The sequence below is a fragment of the Trichosurus vulpecula genome, chromosome 9, assembly GCF_011100635.1.
Source record: "Trichosurus vulpecula isolate mTriVul1 chromosome 9, mTriVul1.pri, whole genome shotgun sequence".
Taxonomy (NCBI): Eukaryota; Metazoa; Chordata; class Mammalia; order Diprotodontia; family Phalangeridae; genus Trichosurus; species Trichosurus vulpecula.
Window position 1 is genome coordinate 36,048,606 of NC_050581.1, and position 13,748 is coordinate 36,062,353.

The following is a 13,748-nucleotide window of genomic DNA, read 5'->3' on the forward strand; positions in this document are numbered from 1 at the left end:
TTTCGGGAGGTGATTGGTGGATTCTTTCAATTTCTATTTTACCTTCTAGTTCTAGAATATCAGGGCAGTTTTCTCTGATAATTTTTCAAAAGATGATGTCTAGACTCTTCTTTTAATCATGGCTTTTCAGGTAGTCTGATAATTTTAAAATTATCTCTCCTGAATCTATTTTCCAGGTCAGTGGTTTTTCCAATGAGAGATTTCATATCATCTTCTTTTTTTATTCTTTTGGTTTTGTTTTATTGTTTCTTGATTTCTCATAAAGTCATTAGATTCCATTTGCTCAATTCTAATTTTTAGCAATTATTTTCTCAGTGAGTTTTTGTACCTCGTTTTCCATTTGGCCTTCTGCTTTTCAAGGCATTCTTCTCCTCATTTGCTTTTTTATACCTATTTTACCACTTGACCTGGTCTGTTTTTTAAAGTGTTATTTTTTTCAATATTTTTAGTGTCACCTTTACTAAGCTGTTGACTCTTTTTTCATGTTTTTCTTGCATCGCTCTCATTTCTCTTCCCAATTTTTCTTCTCCCTCTCTTACTTGATTTTCAGAATCCTTTTTGAGCTCTTCCATGGCCTGGGACCAATTCATATTTTTCTTCGAGGCTTTGGATGTGGGAGCTTTGACTTTGTTACCTTCTTATGAGTATGTGTTTTCATCTTACTTGTCATCATAGTAACTTTCTATGGTCAGAATTTTTTCCGTTCCTCATTTTTCCAGCCTATTTCTTGACTTTTAACTCTTTGTTAAAGTGGGGCTCTGTTTCCAGGATGGAGGGCACACTGGCCCAAGCTTCAGGGGTTTTGTACAGCTGTTTTCAGAGGTACTTCTGGAGACTTGTAAGTTTTCAGTTCTTCCAAGGTGGTATGATCTAAGGAGTTTACTAAGGTGTTTACTACTACTCTCTTGGCCTGTGCTTTGGTCTGTCAGTAACCACAAGCACTGTTTTTTGCCCTGAACCTGTGATGACGGTCCTTGCTTCACTGTGGCAGCAAGCTCTTCCATGCTAGTGCTCCTTCTTGCCCTGGGACTGCCACCCAGGACTGTGACCTAGATCTGAACATAGGCAAAGCAATAGAGTCCTGCCTCAGTGCTAGCAGAGAGACCCTTGTCATCTCCTTCTGATCAGTTGTTCAACCCCCTTATTTTCTGTGGACTGAGAGCTCCGGAAGTAGCTGCTGCCACTGCTGACTCAGTGACTCCCAAGGCCTCCTCTTGATTTGCTGTGGCCTGGCCTGTGCTTCACTCTCAACCTGGGCGCAACAGACCTTTCCTTCTGACCCTCTAAGTTGTCTTTGGCTGAAGAATTATTTTACCCGATCCTTTTAGGGGTTCTGCCACTTTAGGAATTGTTTTATGGCATTATTTAAAGGTGTTTGGAGGTGTTTAAAGGTATTCGGGGGACACCACAGGTAAGCTGCTGCCTTTTCTCCCAGTTGCTCACTTCTTAAATAAGATTCCTGGTATGAAAATTCATGGTTTAATTAGAGGGTGAATTATACCAGTGTTTATTTATTTGTTTAATGTGAGAATAGGCGTTCTTAAAGTTCTATGTAAATGTGACTTATTAAGGTTCTTAATGCACTTTCTACACACCAGCCCTGTGAGTGAGGTAGACATGTGCTATCCGTATAGATTGGGCAAGGGGAGTAGTGAGAGGCAGTGTGGAGTAGTAGATAGCCTTGCCTCCCTGCCTTGGAGGAAGGAAGACCTTAGTTCACGTCCCACTTCTGACACACGTTACCTGTGTGATTCTGAGCGGATCCTTAACTTCCCCATTGTTGCTTTCACCACGTCCAACTCTCCCTGACTCTATGGACTGTCCTGTTCGTACAGTTTTCTTAGCAAAGACGCTGGAGTGCTTTGCCATTTCCTTCTCCAGTGGATTAAGGCAAACAGAGGTTAAGCGACTTGCCCAGGGTCACATAGCTAGTAAGTGTCTGAGGCTGGATTTGAACTCAGGTCTTCCTGACTCCAGGGCCACTGAGCCACCTAGCTTCCTGCTCAGTGCCCACGAGCAACTCCCTAAAGCTCTAAATAGCTTAGAAGGAGCTGATCTGCACTGGTAGAGGGGGGTTCCTCACTAGGAGTTCCCCACACAGATGACATCACAGGTCACTTGTCCATGGCTTCATAACTGGATGATGATGGAGCTCTATGAGGTCTCTGGCATTTGGGCCATAGCACCACTAACATGTTTTACTCAAGGAGTTTGAGGCTACAATGCCAACATCAACCGAAACAGAATCCTCTAGGTGTTACCTTGGAGTGCTTATGATGAACACTGACATTTTAAATTACAGTTGAAAATCATTTACTAATTTGCTTTTTCCTGATTCCTATCCACTACCCTCTCCCTCTGTTGCCTCCCCTATCCACCTCCTATGCAGTCCTTCCAGAGAGTCTTTTTTTGGGGGGCGTGGGAGAGGGAGGTCCAGAGCTCAGCTTACCCTTCCCTACAGAAGCATCCTTTCTCTTCTGTTGCTATAGAGACCATTGTGGCACCTGCACTTCTCTCTATCCCCCTTCCCACTGTCTTTTTCATTTTACTCTACCAGTCCACAGTTGTCATGGGGACTACTGACCATTTATTTAGCCAGCATATTTAATTAAAAAAAAGACATCAGCCCCCACATCTCGGTTAATGGAGGAAACTTTTATGTTGGTTAGGAACAGCAGGCCAAATAAAGCAATTTTTTTCTTGAAAAGATAATAACCATGATGGTGGTAATGGTAGCAGCTAGCATTTCAGATATCACCTCATTAGATCCTCAACAACCTTGGGAGACGGGAGCTATTATTATCATCTTCATTTTACAGACCAGGAAACTGAGGCACAGAGAGGTGAAGTGATTTGCCCAGGGGTCGCATAGTTAGTAGATATCTGAAGTCAGATTTGTACTCAGTTCTGCTAGGTGGCTCAGTGCGTAGAGCGCTGAAGAGGGCCTGAAGGCAAAAAGACCTGATTTCAAATGTGGCCTCAGACGCATACCAGCTGTCTAATTCTGGGCCTCCGTTTCCTCGTCTGTAAAATAAGGCTGATAATAACTCCAGGACTGTCGTGAGGGTCCAATGAGATAATAATTATAAAGCACAGCGTAAGCAGGCCATTCGCTATTATTCTGACTCAAGATCCAATCCTCCATCCCCTGCCCCAGCTAGAAAAACTAGATTTCTGTACCCTATGCTCCTTCTCACAGTGAATTTAACAGAGATGAAAATTATTCCATCATGCTGTGAGTCACACCTGATTTATAGCACAATAGACTATAATAGAAAGTTCCTCAGGTATGAGGAAAAGCCTTTCATTAGAATGAGAATTGTTCCAAAGGAAAAACATAAGAAGGCACTTTTATCCCCTCTTTTGCAGAAGTGAGGAACTATTTCACTTCAGCCTTTTTTAATACTTTGGTTAGTTTTGCAGAATTTTAGTGGCTTTAAATTGCACTGAGACTTTTGGGACACCCTGTGTAAATGTAAGGTATTATTATTATTGAAATGAGAGGTAGTTGTTGTTCAATTGTTTCAGTCACTTCTGACCCTGTTTGGGGCTTTTTTGGCAAAGATACCAGAATGATTTGCTATTTCCTTCTCTAGCTCATTTTACATATGAGGAAATTGAGTCAAACAGGATTATATGACTTGCCCAGGGTCACGTAGCTAGTAAGCATCTGAAGCTAGATTTGAGCTCAGGAAGAAGAGTATTCCTGACTCCAGGCCCGGAACATAGAAATAAAAAGTGGCTTGGTATAATAGAGAGGCGGCCTTAGAGTCAAGAAGATATGGGTTCATATCCCACCACCGACACATAATCTATACCAACAAAATTTCAGGTCCAGGTTAAAAGGCAGACTTGGTTGGTCCTTCCTGAGGAAGGACCAAAGAAAGAAGTGAGTCAGTTTGGGTCCCCTGGACCAGTTGAGAGCATTCCAGGCATGGAACTAGTCTAGAGAGGTGTGTCATTCCTGTCTAGGAGGATAAAAGAATGGACTGTCCTGCATCGTGACTCCATCTCCTGATGCCTGACATTTACCCAGACAGACCTCATCCCCTTCCACCTCTAAGAAGTATCATGTTGTTTGCCCACACGGAAGTTTTCACAGGGAGCCTTGGGAGAGGCTGGGAGACACTCAGCGGTATCTGCACAAAATTAAGTAAACCAGAGACCGTTAACTAAATTCCAGCAATTAGAGGGCTTGAATCTCTTAAGAAAACACAGTAGCCCCAAATAGCAAAGAAACACGGATGCTGGCAGTGGTGGAATTAAAATTAAACAGAATCAAAGCTCCCATACTGAGAGAGCTAACTCAAATTAATTTTTTTTAAGCAGTAGAGACACCCATGAATGAAATCTCGGAACAAAGAGTCCTGAAGAGCTCTTGGCATATGAAAAAATAAAGGAAATTGAAAAGCCAGTCCTAGTCCACTAGACCCTAAAAGAAAAGAGTTTTGAACACCAGTCCAGTCATCTTGTGCTAGTTTTTGCCTGACCGGGTCCTGGGAATGGCTGAGAAAACCTTATCCGTGAATTAGCCCTGGAAATGGTGGTCTCATGGCAAAAACAGCTAGTCCTAGCCCTGCCACTTGGTAACTGTATGACCTTGGGCAAGTCACTTAAATTCTTTAGGTCTCGATTCTTTTCCTCTGTAAAATGATGGGGTTGGACTAGTCCAGGGGTTCTTAACCTGAGATCTGTGGAATTTTTGAAAATATATTTTAATAACTGTAGTTCAGTATAATTAGTTTCCTTTGTAAAATCTTATGTATTTTATTTTATGCATTACAAAACATTCTGAGAAGGGAGTCTGTAGGTTTCGCCAGACTTCCGAAGAGATCCATGACACAAAACATGTTAAGAACTCCTCTATTAGACAATCTTTGAGGCCCCTTCCGTTGCCAAGTCCTGTTACACAGGAGCATAGATTTAGGGCTGGAAAGGACCCCAGATGTTATCTCCTTTAATTCCTTCATGTTGTTGTTCAGTCATTTCCAACTCTTTATGACTCCATTTGGGGTGTTCTTGGCAAAGATATTGCAGTGGTTTGCCATTTCCTTCTCCACCTCATTTTGCGAACAAGGTTAAGTGACTTGCCCAGGGTCACACAGCTAGTGCATGTCTGAGGCCAGCTGTGAACTCAGGAAGAAGAGTCTTCCAGACTTCAGGTCCGGTGCTCTACTCATTTCACCACCTAGCTGCCATTCCCTCATATAAGCATTAGTCACTTGAAGTCCCAGGAGTTTGGGTGACTTGCCCAAGCTCACAGAGCTTGTGAGTAGCAAAACCAAGATTTCTAAATGGTTCTTCCGATCCAGAATTCCTTTCATTCAACCATGTAGCCCTTTAGGCAGGAAGATAATACTACTAGTCTCCATCATAACTGGGTCCAAGTTTCTAGGTAACTTTACGAATAGACTTATTCTATGCCATCCACACTCTTTCCTTGTCCGTTTATGAACAAGGACATACATTTGTGAAATGAATGGCTGGGGATAAGGAGCATGGATTTTGCTCATCACAGAGAAAAGCCAACTGGCTGACATGGTTACCAACAACATTGACTTCCTTAACTCCCTGGTCGAGCTAACCATTTGAGTGAAGCTTGGAAATGAGGACACATGGTAAATTGCCCCAGCCAGGATTAAAGCATTCTACAAAGCAGCTGACCACTATTTAGGAGTATCTTCACCCTGGATCCATATAAAGGCAGAGAACAGATAGCCAGAACATTCCCTTCTGAATCGACCCATCTCTGCAAAGTAAACATGGTTTCATTTGCTTAGGAGAAAATTGCCAGTCGTCCTTGGCACAGGGAGGAAAATGGAGATGAGGAGAGGAAGAAGAGCACTTCTGAAGCAGAATTTTCATTCTGTATTGTCACTGCATGAGACTGCCTAGACTAATCTTTCCAGCAAGTGGACTTTCATAAACAGGAAGCCGAGGAAAGATTTGGGGAAGAGAGAAGGAATATGGTAGTCATAGAATTGTCAATTTAGAGCTGGGAGGGATCTTAGAGTTTACCTTGTCTAACTGCATCATTTTTACAGAAGAGAAAGCTGAGTCCCCGAGAAACTAAATGACTGAGAATCATAGATCTTGCAGTGCTGGGGTTTTTGCTCTCTGGGGTCCATGAACTTTTATTTAAAAAATTTTAATAATTGAATTTCAAAATTGTCTTTGTTCCATCATTTTTCAGTCACATCCAACTCCTCATGACCCCATTCGGGGTTTTCTTGGCAAAGATACTAGAGTGCTTTGCTATTTCCTTCTTCAGCTCATTTTACAGATGAGGAAACAGGGTGAAGTGGCTTGCCCAGGGTCACACAACTAGCTAGCCTGCCATCAACTACAAGGTGTCCTGAGCACATAGGCAGCAAGCTACTGAAGGCCTAGAAAAGAAAATTCTTCCCACCAGGAAAGGTTCAATGTCAGAAACAGATTTAGGTTTGTCAGTGGAAACAACACTAGAGGAGATTTTTTATCATCTGCTTTCCTTCTGGTCTCTTCCAGCTGACTTCCTTAGGTGCGTTGTCTGCCCCTATTAGAATGTGATCTTCTTGGGATAAGGGACTGTCTTGATTTTCTGCTTGTATCCCCGGCTAACACACTGCACTTGAATATAGCTGAAAGTTCAGTCATTTCAGTTGTATCCAACTCTTCATGACTCCATTTGGGGTTTTCTGGGCAAAGATACTGGCATGTTTTGCCATTTCCTTCTCCAGCTCATTTTACAGATGAGGAAACCAAGGCAAACAGGGTTAAGTGACTTGCCCGAGGTCACACAGCTAGTGTCTGAGGTCAGACTTGAACTCAAGTCTTCCTTGACTCCTTGCCTGGTGCTCTGTCCATTGAGAGCCACCTAGTTGCCCCAACAGTAAATGCTTTTTCATTCATCACATTCTACCTCATTAGTCACATAGCTAGTAAGTAGGAGAATCCAGGTCTTGGGATTCCAGTTTCTACACTTCTTTCCCCAGTGTACCAGTCTGCCTCAATGTATGGATTCCGTTAGGTGGATTTGGCTCCATACTAGATTGCTATCACTTTTCTGGGTCTCTGGTTTTTTGTGTATCTGTAAAATGCAGAAAACAGCAATGGTCTTCCATTATATTCTTCTTCTTCTTCTTATATTGGGCCAAAGAATGGTGATTGTTAACAGCTGTTTAAAAAAAATGCAAATGACTCTATATATGTTGGAGGGCTTCCCCTATCCCTTCAGTATTTCATACTGAACCTGATTTGTCAGTTCACACATGAGGTTTTTCCCCGTTCCCTCTGTGGCCTTTACAGATTTGACCCATTTACAAGTTAATCTCTACTCTTTACCAGAAACCATTACATCCCTCTTTTTCTGTCACTCTGCGCCTCCTGGTCTCTAGGAAGAAAGATGTGACTTCTTAAACATAGCTTCTCCTCTGTGCCCGGGGCTCTGGTTGGAAATAGGAACATTAATAAACTGGGGTTTTCCCCAAAGTAATCTGCCTCATCAGGGTAGGGATTTAGGTAATCACAGTCCTAATGGCTTAGTCTAAGGAAGCTCTGTGAAACTCATGAAGAAGGGATGTATGTCGCAGGCCATCGGGAGAGGACCCAGACGATGATGGCGACTCCTTCAAGAATGATTGTCTTATCTGGGTGTCTCTGTGGTTGGAGAGAAGGACCCAACAATGGGAAGTTAGGAGTGGCTTCATAGCAGCTGAAATATAAGGGGCATGGAGAGTACCCGAGGAAATGAACATCCTCTGAGATAGCAGAAATAAGGTCACTGGATAATAGATTTAGAATTGGAAGCAATACACACACACACACACACACACACACACACACATATGCACATAAACATAGCAAACATATAAAACCTCCTTTCACAGCATAAATAGGATCATCATTAGATAATAGATTTGGAGCTGGAAGCACCATATATGTGTGTGATATATATTGATAGATACACACACGATGTATGTGTACATATATATAACATTTCACACAACATAAATAGAGTTATCAGATATACATATAGATGTTTGTTGTAGCTATAAATCTATTATCCTATACCCCTATTTATTGTGAGAGGATGTTTAGATCCTCTGATATATAGAGGTATAACATATGCATATATATATCATATATACATGTGTGTACATACATATGTGCATTGTATGTACATGTGATTTCATTGGTATACTGAACTCCCAGTATGGAAGCTTCCTCCACTGATGCAAATCAATAGCCTATATATAATCAGCAGCTTGTCTATATTTTATCTTAGAAGCAGCTAGGTAGACAAAACTCTGAGCTTGGCGTCAGGAAGACCCGGGTTCAAATTTGGCCTCATACCCTTATGAGCTGTGTGACCCTGGGCAAGTCACTTAACCTCTGTTTGCCTCAGTTTCCCCATCTGCAAAGTGGGGGTAAAAATAACCCTGCCTAGCCCATCGTCCCCAGGCCTCCAATCTGGCGATGACTTCATTCTCTGAACCTTCTGCTGATAAGCGATACAAGGGTCGGTGGATGTTTGACCCACTGGACTGGTTGGGTCGGGGTGGAGGTGGAGAGCGTGGAAGTATGCACACACACTTTTCAGTTTAATCTGAATTATTAACACTTTCTTAAAGCTGTCCTCTGACATCATCATGCCCCTCAAGGTATCTTTCTCCCTTCCCACCTCCCTTTCAGCTTATGCGGTCTCCCCCATTTGACTATGAGCCCCTGAGGACAGGGACGGCCTTTCACCTTTCTTTGGATCCTCAGTGTTCAGCACAGTGTCTGGCACATAGTAGGTGCTTACTAAATATTTACCAGCTATTGACAGTCAGCAAAACAATAAATAAAGCCTGGATGTGTGGCACTTGCCCATTTCTGAGGTGTGACTGTTTACCTGAAATGTTTAATGATGGACTGGCATGAGCCCAGGCTCCAGCACGCCCCTGCAAGTAACTCAAATCTTTTCTCAAAGGTGAGCGTCACCTTCAGACTTACAGATCTCCCTGTCCTCCGTGAAAGATTGGTTCTAACATCAGTCATGAGAAAACCAAACTGTTTGCACTTGTATAATCAGAGAATACTCTGCTTGGGTGTGTTAGAGATATCTCCAACTCACTTCCAAAACAGAACTCATTCCATTCCCCACAAAATATTATCATTGATACTTAAATATAGTTCGGAGTATTTTCCCCTAAATCTATTACCATAAGTTTGCCTGTATCATTTAAGGTTGTTGGTTTTCTCTTTATTCATGCAGCCTTATGAGGTCTCCATCCTTTCCCCATCAGCTTAGAATTTCACTCCCTGGAAGATGCTGGTGCCGTGAGTTCAAATCCAACCTCAGGCACTAGCTGTGTGACCTAGAACAAGTCAACCTCTGTCCATCTCATTTTCTTCACTGTAAAATTTTGGGATAAAATATTACCTTTCTCTCAGAGTTATTGTGAGGATCAAATGAGAGAATGTTTGTGAAGTGCATAGCACAGTGACTGGCACACTGTAGGTGCTTAATAAACATTTATTCCCTTCTCGCTCTCTTTACACCATCTATCCCGGAACATTTGTTAAAATGTTAAATAAGGTTGATTCTAACATCAGCCATATGTTTAGATCTGGAAGAGATGTCAGATTCCATCTAGTCCCTACCTTCATTTTACAGATGAGGACTCTGAGACGCAGAGAGGTCAATTGACTTTCCCGAGTTACACAGCTACTAAATGTCAGAGGCAGTATTTGAATCCCATCTTTTTGATGTCTTAATCCAGCACTTTAACCATTACAATACGCTTTGTCTCTAAGTGATACATCACTAAGAAACCATACTGTGTGTATTTGTTTGATCAGAGAAGGTTCCAATCATCCCTGCTCTTTGTTCTCGTGGCTAAGCTAAGCTACCGTATCCATGACTAACAGTCATACCCAGTCCCACTGTTAACACTCAAGTTTTGAAATGGCTGTTGCTATTTAATTTGCTGTTGAAACAATAACCTCCAGCAGTAAAGTTAAGGATTTTTTTCTATTTCAGAGATTAAAATTTACCTCTTTCATGCTTTAAAAATCTGCCCCTTGGTTCTCTTATGCATTGTCTCGTAATAGTAAATGCAGCTTTGAGGCTTTCCTAAAAGGGATAAGTAACTATGTGGTGATGGATAGATTCTTCGACTGAATGTTTCTTCCGGCTACATTAGGGAAAAAAGGGAGAGGAAAAGGGAACTCAAAATAGAACAAGAGTGGAGAGATTGTTTTAACTAGGCCCTGAAAGGGGACTATTAATCCATTTGGTTTGGTTTGGTTTTTTAGAGAAGAGTTTAATAAGGTAGGGGAGAGGAAAGAAGGATTGGACAGAAATACTGTGGACAATTGAAACCTATGGGTCATCTCCAGATTTCGCTTCACCCGTGCATCTCAACAACATCCTGCCTCACCATGAAACCTATGACTTTCTGCAAGATGAAATTACTTTCATCTCCCATCCCTGTTTGTCCCCATCCCCTCTTGTCAGGGCCAGTAAGCAATAAAATGCCAAAAGAGCACCCAGAAGTTGGGAGGAGTGGAATCTGGGGGTTCTGAATTATCTACAGATGGTAACCAGGAGTTGGCCTGCCAATCTGATGCACCTGCTTTGCAAAAGAGGAAGATGTGGAGTTTGGATTTTCACCCCAAAAATGCATTTCCCCACATCCCTCCCTCTCCTCCACGTCCCACCCCCTCCCACAACTTAGCCTACATTTTGTCTTTCTAGCAGAAGAGTCCATGTGACAGTTGTCTATAGAGCTACAAGAGGCAACAGCGTTTTCATGGTTTCCTAGAAAACAGCCCATTTTTCCAAATAAGTCACCCATGACTTCATATGTATACCTGTTATCATATACTTGCCTTTGTATGGGTGGGGTAGGAGTGGGAGGGAGGGAGAGAACTGGGAACCTGAAATTTTAAAAAATGAATCTTTAGAAGTGTCTTACATGTAATTGTAGCTTACATGTAATATTCACCAAGATAATTTTTTTAATTTACAAAAAATTTTTAAAAAAAGAAATTACTCAAAAGCAGCATATTTCTTGGCAGCCAAAATGGCTACATTTAAAGCATTTGTTTGTTGTTTTTTTTTTTTTGAGTGTAAGCGATAATACTGTTTGATGCTGAATCAGGGACCAGTTTACAAGACTAGAAGTTATCTGGCTCGTCCGTACTAGGGACTTTGGGATCACAGTCCATATAGCAGTGGGTAGGTGGCATTTTAGATACGGTGCTAAAATTCAGAGTCAGGAAGGCCTGAGTTCAAATGCTAGCCAGTAGCTAGTCATGTGACCTTGAGCAAGTCACTTTTTAAAAAAGTCAATTAAAATCAGCATCAGTCTCTTCATCTATCAAATGGGGATGATGATAGCACCCATCTCACAGCGTTATTTTGAGTCTCAAGATGCTGTAAAGCTTGCTATTTAAATGCTAGCTGTCATTATTATTAGTGAAAAATCAACTACTCCATTCACAAGCATTTACTAAACACCTGCTATGTAGCAAGCACAGGGCTGGGTAGTAGGACTAGAAATACAAAGATACCAGCTTATAATGAAGTCTGTCTGCTCCTCATTTCTTATAGCACAATAATATTCCATTACATTCGTATACCATGGTTTGTTTAGACATTCCCCAATTGATGGGCATCCATCCCCTTGATTTCCAATTCTTTGCCACCACGAAAAGAGCTGCTATAAATATTTTTGTTCATCCTGGTCCATTTCCCACTTGTGTGATCTCTTGGGGATACAGCCCTAGAAGTGGTGTTGCTGGGTCAAAGGGGATGCACATTTTTATAGCCCTTTGGGCATAGTTCCAAATTGCTCTCCAGAATGGCTGGATCAGTTCACAACTCCACCAGCAATGCAACAATGTTCCAATTTTCCCACTGATGCTGAGTGAGGGGAGCAGAACCAGGAGAACATTATATATGATTACAGACACATGATATCTGTAAGGACTAATTTTGATAGACTTGGCTCTTCTCATCAATGTAAGGTTCAAAGATGAGTCCAAAAGGCTCATGATGGAAAAAAGCTATGCACATCTAGAGAAAGAATTATGGAGTCTGAGTGCAGGTTGAGGCAAACTATTTGCTCTCTTTTTTTCCCCTTCTTTTTTGGTTTTGTTTCTTCTTTCTCGTGATTCATTCCATTGGTTATAATTCTTCTTTATAACTTGACTGGTATGTAAATAAGTTCAGTGTGAACGTACATGTAGAACCTGTATCGGATTACATGCCATCTTGAGAGGGAGAGAAAATTTGGAACTTGAAAACTTGTGGAACTGAATGTTGTAAATTAAAAATAAAAAATAAATTTAAAAAATCACTTTATCTTAGAGAAATACAAAAAAGTACAAAGATACCTATTGTCATGGAGCTTATAATCTGCTAGGATGGGGGTGGGGCAGCGGCGGTGGCAAGCATTTATTAAGTCTTTACCATGTGTTTTGCTACTGTAGTGGGCCTATAAAGACAAAGAATGAGACTATCCCTACTCTTAAGGAGTTTGCACTCTATCAAGGGAGACGGCGTGTGCATATAAGTATTTGCAGAATCAATGGCCAGTAGTTTAAGGAGCTTCCCCTTTCCTTTCCCCCAGTGTGAGCTTTGGAAGGGAGTAATGTAGAAGAGGTGGTGCTTGAGCCCGGTCTTGAAGGAAGAGGGGATTCATCCAGGTGGTGGTGAGGGGGGAGGATGTTCCAGGCATTCAGAGGCACCGAGATGGGAGAGGGATGGGAGATAAGATGCTGTATATGAGAAACAGAGATATCAATTTGGCAGGATCTCAGAGAGGAGGAGGGGGAACATTGCAAAAAAAAAAAAAAGATGTCTGTTGGGATTTGGCTTTTCCTTTGTTATTGACTCCCCTGCTGCTCAGCTCTTCTCCTCACCATGTCTGTGGATCCTCTCAGGGTTTAAAGAATCAGGCTCGAGTGAAGCTGAACATTGTGAGATGCCCCCCAGTCACCACTGTGTTGATCAGAAGACCAGACCTCCGATACCAGCTGGGTTTTAGTGTCCAGAATGGAATCGTAAGTACCAACAACCTAATGCTTGACAGAAACCCCAACAGAAATATAATATCATAGTTTTTTTTTTTCCTAAGTCTGTTGTGTCTCCAAAGAAACAGGGAAAATCGGCACACTTAGACTCACTCATCTTTCCTTCCTCTAGATTTCAATCTCGGCTGAGATAAGCTGGAGCCAATGCAGTCTGACTGCTTTTACTTAAAAATATAAAAGGTACCCCGGGGGTCAGATAAGCATTCTCTCCAGACCAGGCTAAGAGAGGCTAGGAGGAAGCAGTGCATTCGGATCCTGCCTCTCACACTCGCTAGCTGTGTCTTTGAATTCTTCTTAGTTCTTCCATCCCCCCCTTCTTTGTGTGACTGTACCTTTGGCCTTCATTCTGAGTGCCCTTTTCTTATTTCCTAAGGGTCTTATCTGCTCCAGTGGATTCAAGGACCATCTCTATGCAGATGATTCCCAAAGCTACACAGGGTTTAATTAAATAGCTCTTAATTAAATAAAGCCATTAAGCTTCACTAGCTTAAGTTAAGATGATACCTAGAGTTTGGGGTCACCCTGGAGATCCTCTTTCTGTTCTGGGTTCTAGTCCCACCTATAGTGTGAATTACCTGTGTATGCCAGCCTTCCTTCGTTCCTTCTCTTAGTTTTCTGTGGCTAAGCTATGGGCTTATCTATGATGAAAAGTTACAACCAGTCCTTTAAAACACAAATTTGTA

General features: G+C 41.9%; 1 protein-coding gene across 3 annotated transcripts in view; it reads left to right on the forward strand.

Moving 5' to 3' along the window:
* Nucleotides 1–13,748, forward strand: part of APBA1 (amyloid beta precursor protein binding family A member 1) — a 91,486-nt gene that overhangs the window by 67,390 nt on the left and 10,348 nt on the right. For all 3 annotated transcript variants that reach the window (XM_036737807.1, XM_036737808.1, XM_036737809.1), the window contains one exon: nucleotides 12,916–13,035. In XM_036737807.1, the coding sequence (XP_036593702.1) occupies nucleotides 12,916–13,035 (120 nt within the window). The remainder of the gene's footprint in view (nucleotides 1–12,915; nucleotides 13,036–13,748) is intronic.